The following is a 9,008-nucleotide window of genomic DNA, read 5'->3' on the forward strand; positions in this document are numbered from 1 at the left end:
GGGGGGGGGGGGGGGGGGGGGTGGGGGGGGGGGGGGGAGGGAAAAAAATATTTTTAAAATGATTTTTTAATTTTTAAAAATATTTTTAAATTAAAGAGGATGGAGGGAAAAAAGGATTCTTTTTAATTTTTTTAAAAAATTTTAAAATATTTTAAAATTATTTTTAAATTTTTAAAAATATTTTTAAATTATTTTAAAAATATTTTAAAATTATTTTAAAATTTTTAAAAATATTTTTAAATTTAAAAAAATGGAGGGAAAAAAGGACCCTTTTATTTTTTTTAAAAATTTTAATATTATTTTTATTTTTTTAATTATTTTAATGTAAAATTGATCAAAAATTGACCCTCACTCGCACCCCTAGGCGAGTGGTTACACTCTCTTTGTCCTAGTCACCATGACCTTGCCACATAGGCAAGGTCAACGGTTAAAGGGTATGAAATGTTGCGTTTTGATGGGTTCAAGGGTCCAGATGATAAATATGTAAGTAGAAGTGTCCAACTTATAAAACTGACATAATAGAGGGGTCTAGAAGGTCATTTTGTCATTATAATAATTACAGGGACAAGTGTGATGCTTTGTGTATTACACTTGCTTGTCTACTTCTCAGTTAGTTAATAGTAGTTGATAGTATTGTTTGTTGTTATTTCATTAGTCTACAAATAACTATTTTGGTTCGTCTTTTGATATTTTTTCCGTTAATTATTACCATATTATAAGAGATGAATATGTTATTTAATTTTCATGTCCCATCAGCTGTGGTATTGTAAATGAACATGAAAAAAAATAATAGGTTTGTTACTAGAGAGTTAAACATCACTTGCCGATCAATTAATGCTTAATTACTAACGGATTTATTGGTTATTTTACCGGCCAGTATTCAAGCAGGCAAGCACTTGATTCAGGGCATACATAAAATGAAGTAGAAAGGGTCAAATTTATTTCACTATTTTTAAAAATTGGCTTGGTTTATTCTTTGTTGGATTAAATTTGTCTCCATTATTAAGGAAGTTTTCGTCCACACGCTTTTATTTAATGAAAAAAATTCAATCAACAAAAATAAAGTGTATTCTACTCTGATATCGACCTGACTTGACCTAAATTAATACCCACCCTCAAACAGCATTTCTCCACAGTCGATACTTTGAGCGAGCAACAGAATTTGAGAGAAAATAAAGATGCTTTAATTGAATTTTGAGATAGAAGAGAGTCTACTATCATTTAAAAGTAGATGGATAAATTTATTTTTTTATCAATAATATAATTTAATACATGACATATCGTATCACTAATTCATAACTAATTGATACTACACATTTTGATGTTATTTATTACTTATCGTAATACAATAACATGACTTAATATAAATACTTTGATAGGAATAAATTTTAACGATCTTTCTCGTATAAATTACTCACCTCGAGATTTTACTCTTCCACTCTCTCCCACTTCTGCCTTAAAACAACTTTTAAATTGGAAGCATGGGAGAGGGTGTTGGGTGTAATTCTAGTTGCAATGGGAGAGAGTGTAATTCTAGTTGAGCAGCCGCCCCTCCTCCTGTTACGTCTTCCACCTCCGGTAATCCACCTTTGACTTCTAATAAAGGTGATTTTTTTTGATTGTTGTTTAAGGGTTATTCTCTGAAATTAGGATTTTGGTTGGATATTCATCGTTGTTTGGTTGTGTTTTAGTTTCAACAAGAAGTATAATAATGCTCAAGGATGGCAGCCTAGGGTAAGTGGTGCGGGTGCGGGTGCAGGTGTTGGGTCGGTTTCTCATCAAAATAGTGCTCATCAGCAACAAGCGTTGCGCGGTATGTTAATCGACTCTAATCTTCTTGCATTTCAGTTCAGTCAGTGTAACATTGTTCTAAAAGCCATCAAGCTCTGCTGGCTGGTGGGGTGGTGTATTCGGATAGATGGTGAATTGAGAATTTGTGTGGGATAACAATATGATGAAGCGTTACTTCACATGGTTGCCCTTTTAATATTAGGCAACTCATTTAGTTTCCGATGATTTGGTTTAATCGGATTTTGTTAAGTTGAATTAAGATGCTTAGTATTTTAAAGTAGCCAGTGTTTGGGATATAGGTGTTCTATTTCCTTTCGGTGAGGTTGAATATTTGAGTTCTAGGTCTGTAGGAGGAGTCAAAGATTGTACATGCTAGAATTCACGTCCTGGCTATTGTATTTTGTTGATTTCTAAGTTTGGATCAAAGGCCATTCTTTGGTTTTTTGGATTATCATAAATTTGATGGTTCATTCGGTGTGATTTTTGTTGGTTTGAATTTTGGTTGGTATATTTTTCTTTCCAGTTTTGGTGAATTTAGAGGTCTAGGTCTTAAATGGTTGATTTTAATGATAGATTTTTAATTCATTGTGGTGTTTGGGGTTTTATTACTGCCTTCCTTTTAGGGTGGTTTTCTTATCTTTTGGGTTACTGAAAAAATAAAGACAAGCTATAACATTGTAGCAAGATTTGTTTTAGGCATAGTTTCTAGATGGGTAAAATTGAGGAAGGAGCATGTGATCTGTAGATGGATAAATTTGAGAAAGGAGCACAATTTTTTTTTTTTTTTGCATGTGTTTCTGTTTTAAGAAATTTAGCTGGAATTTGTAGTTTGATGTTATGCTTGGTCCCTGTGTTCTGTCATTGAAAATGAAAGATATTTCTATTCAGTTTTTATCTTGCTTGCTATTCACATTTTCCTGCTTCTGCTTCAGACAATGGTTTGATATTGCTCTCTCCATTTCAATTTGCTTGTCGTAGTTACTATTTGGGTAGTCAAAGTGTCAAAGAATATTTTCTTCGACCATAATTTGTCAAATAATTTTTAAAATATATTGAGTTGTTAATAATTGTGACTTATAGTGCTTTTATGTAGTTTCGAAATATGTAAATTTTGTTCGAAAAAGTTGAAGATTCTATGTCCGAATTCATACAAAACATTAGGTTTAATTCGGCCTTCATACTCTGAATCAACCCAAACAAATTGAAACAGAGGGAGTAGCATATTATTTGTTACTTTTCATGCCTTTGTCGCAAGTCACAACCATTTGAATTTGGGTTTATTTAATTTGCAATTTCTTTGAAGCTATTTATTGAAGCTTGAATTGTTGCCAACTTGAACCAGTTTCTTGATTAAGGTTGTATGCTAGCTGCTCAAGGAATGATATTTTTTTCCTCCTTCAATGTATTTCTCTTACTTTGTCTTCAATTATATTAGCAACCTCTCTCCTATACAACCTGTCAAGAGTGCTCCAGTTGTGCAAGATTTCCCACGGCTGAATTCTCCCCGCACAGAGTCAATCAAGCTTGTTGGAAAGGTATTATACAATAGTCTTCAAGAGTTTTTGTATTTATTATGTTGATAAAAATTATACTATTCATTCCCATCCGGCAAAAACTAACTATTTCAGAACCTTAAACATGTCTCAGGAGCCAGCTTCCTCAACTATCCAGAGGAGCCAGCGTCCTCAACTATCCAGTGAAGCGTTTTGTGGGATGAATGAGAATTATAACAATGTTATCAATAATTCAGATGGCACTAGAGTATCTGTTTCTCTGCCAAGAAGTAGAGTAAACCCTTTTGTTCAGAAAATATCTGATAATAGTATCTTTGTGCATGAACAAAGTGGGAGTTCCATAAGATGTGTTCATGAATTCTTACTTGATGTTTCAAATTCAGAGTCTGGTAATCCTTCAAATTCAACTAATACCAGCCTAAAAGTAACTGATAAGATTCCTCAATCTCCTAATAGTGCTGGAGATTCAAAGGAATCTGTCGCTAACATTGCAAGTAAAGATGCAAGACAAGACGAGATTCCAGAAGATGCAGCTCGTGTTGTTGTAGAGCAAGCTGAAAAGGATAATAAGGGAAACTCCTCATACAATCAAAAAGATATTGGGGTTTGCAGTACCAATACTGATCCTGATTTTCCACCTACAGGTTTATGTACAGAGATTGTTCCCTACTTGCTTGCTCATAGTTCATCGCCTTGTCATTATGGTGACCGACACATGGCTCAAGTAAATACCGTTTCTCTGTATTTGATTTTAGTAGGAACTCATGTTATATGATCATTTTAAAAATTTTGAATTGCAGCTTTCAGGGGTTGACCGCACTATGTTGGATGAAGCTTCTAATATACGGATCAAATCATTGGAGACTGCACGTGATTGCAGAAATGATAGTGATAAGATTAACACAATGCCAGTTGCACCGGATGAAAGCATTGTACAGCATGATTCTCAAACGAAGGTATGAGATGTTCATGTCTTGATGTTATAACCCAAAATTGCATCGACACTGGTAATCATGAGTTTGATGATTGATTACACACACAGAGTTAGCCACTTTGATAAAACAAGAGGAAATATATGAACTCAGCTTACTCATTGACTTTTTCCCTTTTCTTTTACGGATAAATACATACACTCGATATCTATCAACAGCAATGAGATATTTCTCACTTTCAACTTTGGCAACTCAAGGATGATAAAAACTGAGAAGAACGAAAATTGGATTGGTGAGTCTGTTTTCTTGATTTTGTCATACAAAGTCAATTCAATTTTCGATCAACCTTTCTTCAATAGAGAAAGTGAATTTCAGAATCAAAGTCCTCAGCAGACACCTAAATGGCTAAATCAAGAAACATCAACACCCAAGTGTACTCTCCAATCATTTCCATGTCTTAGCTACAACCTGCCTGAATTTTCAGAACCATCTGCTCTTTTTGACGTAAAGAGATGAGAAAACTCATGGATAGTCGCAATTTGGTGGAAAGGGACTGGATTTTTGGTCTGATGTTACAAGTAATCTTTTTAACCCAATCATGCTTGTTGGTACTTAGCTTCTCTATTAGTTATCATATTGAACTATCTTTTAAAAAATGTCTTAATTTCGAAGTGTTAATCAGTTAACCATCTTCGTTAAATATAATTTTACAATTAAAAAAAAAAAGAGTCAGAGGAAGGATGTTATTTCAAGAGATTGATACTGTGTTTGCCCAGCTTAGATGTTAATATACTGTCATCACAGAGAAGGTTCATATTTCACACATAAATTCATGTATTGCTGCCCCGTTTCATGGTATGAAGTGTCATGCATGAGTTAATGTTATGTACATCTTGCTACATATTTTAATGGCACAGAATTTAATTTCCGTTTCAGGTACATTAAACGTTTATCGATCAACACACTTTTAAGGAAGTATGTAACGAAATAGACAAGAACATTTCATAAGGTAATAAACTAACTAACGGAGATATTCTTAATTAATTGAAGCTAAATTTAGAATGATTTGAGTTGAGTACATAAGCATATTATGTGAGTATTTAGCTTGATGCTATTGTTTTATTACTTTTTGAATAATCCTACTAAACAATTAAAACAAATTTCAAATTACTTTTTCCAATGTACGTAGAATCTCCTTCGTACACACAATATTACTTGTCAAGTTAAACTTTGCAAAGACTAAGTTGACAGATGAGAATGTTATTTTAATTCCAAAGGCATTACAGATATGAACTTTCCTCAAATAGGCCACTCATGTAAAAGAAGCAAGTAAGCCCTTGGTAAAAGTCTTCAATTGCATTCTCTTGCATTCATGCTTTATGTGATATGCAAGTACTTATTTTCGAAAAACACTTTCTTACATGTATGTGTAAGCAGCTTCATATATCTCCTTTAGTCAGTTCACCAAGCATAAGAATGAGTTGTTTGGGTTTGCAAAGGGATGCTTAACACTCACTTAGATCTCTAACATTGAAGAAAAATTTGGTAACTAGCATCTTCATTCTTTCACTCGCTGTTTGGTTTTTAATTTTTCAAAATGTTTATATTGGGTCATAAATATCTCCTGAAACTATTGTTTTTCATCCTGTCTTTTTCTTTGCTCTTTTCGTTTGCCATATATGAATTCATGTTACTTACTTTCTGGTACCATTGATATCATTTCTCTACAAGGTTTTAATAGCACAGCTTATATATGTGAATTCATTAAAAGGTCGATGGGTAATATGTGTTTTAAGAAAAAAAGTAGCAGTCTGAATCTGAGGATAAATTAAAAGATACCAATCAGATATATTTTTTCAGGCATTCAAACTAAGAAAAAAACAGTTGCTTGTCCATTATAAGGCAGTTTAAGTAAAAAAAATGTATCCTCTATTTTGTAACAAGTGGCTATATTTTCCGTCTAGCTACCTTCATCAAAAACTTACATATTATAATTTTGAGGTCAAAAAGAGTTGAGAAACAAATTAGAAGGGAACCTTTTAAGACAACTTTCTGTATTTTAGAGCTTCTGAGATTGACGAAGAGAACTTGATTCTTTGGAAGATTAATGATGACTTAAGTGATAAAGAGACAAAAATATAGGAAAAAAAAAAAAAAAGATTATGATTCTTTTGTAACTGAGTGCTCTTATTTTGGAAGAAGGTGAACTCACTGCTTTAACTTTAATTGAGTTCATTATTTCAGTGACAAATTGGTTGCAGATACAAGGGCCTGGAGAAAAAAAAAAAAAAACAATTCAACTCTTCTTTTGGATCTTCGTTCATACGAATGTAATCTCTTCTTAATCACGTATTATTTCACTCTCGCAGTATATCACATAACTCAGTCGTGCTTTTGATTCACTTTCAAAAGATTCTGTTTTTGTAAATTTCTCCCATTGGGTAAGTTTTTGTTCCTTACAAGACATGATGCAAATATGGATACAAAGGACAAGAAAGGATGCATGGTGCTTGAACAAGCTTTAGATTAGCCCAACATTCATTGATGCTGACATGATAATTCCAGGGTATAAAATTAGATGGTGTCATTAGCCACTTGATATATTTAACGCATACTTCGTGGACAATCAATGCAAGGTGTACTCAAATTTGTGAAGTTGTCTGCTATTATGCTCATTTAATTTTGGTATTTTCCTTTTTGTTGTCTTAATATGGTTGTTATTATCTACAGCCTTACTTGAACAGGAACTGTTCTATAAGCTCATACTACTGTATTCTTTAAACATTCTTGATGGTATATTCTCAAAGATGAATACTTCATGTGACAGCAAACAAACAATTATGCACATTCCCGTACTAAGTACGGGCACGGGCCATCTAGTATAACAACAACAACAACAAATCCAGTGTATGTATTCCCACATAGTGAGGTCTGGGGAGGGTAAGATGTACGCAGTCCGTACCTCTACCTCTAAAGAAGAGGTAAGGTTGTTTCCGATAGACTCCCGGCTCGAGACACGGAAACTAAACAAATTCATAGTAAAGCATGGAACAAGATGGCATAACATAAATACGACACCCATCTAATATATATATATATATATCACTATAACAATCACAACCCAAGGCCATACAGAACCTTACCACTTCACCTCACAAACTAAAAGACTACAGGACCAACTAGACATATCCGACAAAAGATGAATGAAATTGTCTGTATTCGGAGAACTAAGCTATTGTAGCTTCTTCCGATTGTTGTAATTATATAAATACTAAGTAGTATCATCATCTTCGTTCTGTCTGCTGATCTTCTAGGGAGTGGATAGGTTCGGTTCCTTGGATTAAGTGGAGAAGGATTGTGCAAAGGTTGCTGACCATATCTTTCAGCAGTCTGATGTTTGGAACTTATTCTATGCTCCTTGGGTCTTCATTGGCAGCCTCAATCTGTTCTAGTTTCTCCACTACTTCCTTCATTGATGGTCTGCTTTTAGGTTCGTATCCAAGACATGACAGTGCCAGCTCCAGCGGTGCTATTTGTACTGCAGATTTGGATGTGGATATTTTCCTTCCAGCCGCGAATCCATCTTGTCCTTTAACTTCCTTTTATCAGATAAATGTGGTTTAATCCATTCAACCAGATTATGCTGGTTGGTTGGGCGTTTTGTGTCTATTGCCCGTAGACCGGTTAGCATTTCCACTAAAAAGACACCAAAACCACAGACATGGTCCTTCACGTACAAGTGTCCTGTAGAAAAATGACAATAGAAGTATGAACAAACATTTATTCTGACTTTTGATTTCTATATGTTTAAACCTGTAAGCACAAGATATGATTCAAGAGAAAAATTTCCCAGTTCAGAGGCCCAACAGACTCTAAAGCTTACCTGTTGCAACATATTCGGGAGCAGCATAACCATATGTTCCAAGTATCCGTGTTGTCTCATGCGAACTACTTTTGCCAAGTCAGAATATGATTATCTTCGCACTGTAAGACTCAAACAAAAAATAATTAGAGGATGTCATTAGAAAGTTCTATTAATAACAACCTTTTCTCTAATGTCCTCACTGTTATATGTCAGCTCGGTAGTTTTTGTCACCTTGTGATTTAGAGCTCCAAAAGTTTAGGGAAAATAGTGTCTGTAAACCAGAATGGTGCCCATTAAGAAAAGGGGGCTTGTGATCTGTATATTACTTGAGCTAAGCCAATTATATGATAATATATTCCAAGGGAGAAGAAAAGGAAACATACTCCAACAAGTAATATATTCGAGGTTTTGAAGTCTCTGCAATTGACTTGCTTCTCTGATGAATGTAGGAATGCCAAGCCTCGTGCTGCTCCAATTACAATTTTAAGCCTTACATTCCATGGACGTGACAAAGCAGCAGAGCACCCTAAGCAAACGAAGAGAACAAACATGTTTATGTGGAGCATGAAGTAGCTAGGCACCTTCCTCGCTGCTTTTAATCTAGTTCGTATATATTATTGAGAATATTTAGATCATCTTACTTCCATAAAGCTGGTTGTCCAAGCTCCCCTTTAGCCTGAACTCATAGACAAGCACTAGTTCTTTGGCTTCATGGCAGTACCCCAAGAGTTTGACCAGGTTAGGATGAGAAAGCCTTCCAAGAAAGCTCACCATGGACTGCATAAACAAATGAAATGAAATTCACACAAGAACCTTGGAAAATTTTTAGCAGATACCAGCAAAAAGAAAACAAAAAAAGAACTCACAGGCCCAGAGCAATGGAACAATTTTCACGTTTAAATATTT

At 34.3% G+C, this 9,008-nt stretch overlaps 2 protein-coding genes across 16 annotated transcripts in view; one reads left to right on the forward strand and one right to left on the reverse strand.

Annotated features, from left to right (window-relative positions):
* Positions 1–1,828: 1,828 nt before the first annotated feature.
* LOC107853613 lies at positions 1,829–6,925 on the forward strand. Of its 13 annotated transcripts, none has more exons than XM_016698597.2 (6): positions 1,829–3,326; positions 3,439–3,877; positions 3,950–4,029; positions 4,106–4,261; positions 4,722–4,815; positions 5,174–6,925. In XM_016698597.2, the coding sequence occupies exons 1-5, from the start codon at positions 3,192–3,194 to the stop codon at positions 4,743–4,745; spliced, it is 834 nt and encodes a 277-aa protein (XP_016554083.1). In that variant the 5' UTR covers positions 1,829–3,191; the 3' UTR covers positions 4,746–4,815; positions 5,174–6,925. The 13 variants fall into 13 exon arrangements, with proteins under 13 accessions (XP_016554083.1, XP_047250987.1, XP_047250988.1 ...); XM_047395031.1 differs by having other exon boundaries at positions 1,834–3,326; positions 3,439–4,029; positions 5,174–5,246; positions 6,482–6,925; XM_047395032.1 differs by having other exon boundaries at positions 1,834–3,326; positions 3,439–4,029; positions 5,174–5,246; positions 6,607–6,925.
* A 373-nt stretch (positions 6,926–7,298) lies between these two features.
* LOC107840221 (probable serine/threonine-protein kinase PIX13) overlaps positions 7,299–9,008 on the reverse strand; it is a 14,251-nt gene continuing 12,541 nt past the window's right edge. For all 3 annotated transcript variants that reach the window (XR_007043748.1, XR_007043749.1, XM_047395039.1), the window contains 4 exons: positions 8,744–8,879; positions 8,486–8,628; positions 8,121–8,221; positions 7,299–7,981 (listed from right to left, as the gene is read on the reverse strand). Coding sequence is in view for 1 of the 3 variants with exons in the window: in XM_047395039.1 (XP_047250995.1) it covers positions 8,186–8,221; positions 8,486–8,628; positions 8,744–8,879 (315 nt within the window). In the remaining 2 variants the exon portion in view is untranslated. The remainder of the gene's footprint in view (positions 7,982–8,120; positions 8,222–8,485; positions 8,629–8,743; positions 8,880–9,008) is intronic.

Source organism: Capsicum annuum, chromosome 8 (genome assembly GCF_002878395.1).
Source record: "Capsicum annuum cultivar UCD-10X-F1 chromosome 8, UCD10Xv1.1, whole genome shotgun sequence".
Classification (NCBI taxonomy): domain Eukaryota; kingdom Viridiplantae; phylum Streptophyta; class Magnoliopsida; order Solanales; family Solanaceae; genus Capsicum; species Capsicum annuum.

Coding starts and splice junctions, on each gene's coding strand:
- LOC107853613 (XM_016698591.2), top strand. CDS start 3,192: ATGTATTTCTCTTACTTTGTCTTCAATTATATTAGCAACCTCTCTCCT. Junction 4,030..4,105: donor GTGACCGACACATGGCTCAA/GTAAATACCGTT, acceptor TTTGAATTGCAG/CTTTCAGGGGTTGACCGCAC. Junction 4,262..4,721: donor AGCATGATTCTCAAACGAAG/GTATGAGATGTT, acceptor CTGAATTTTCAG/AACCATCTGCTCTTTTTGAC.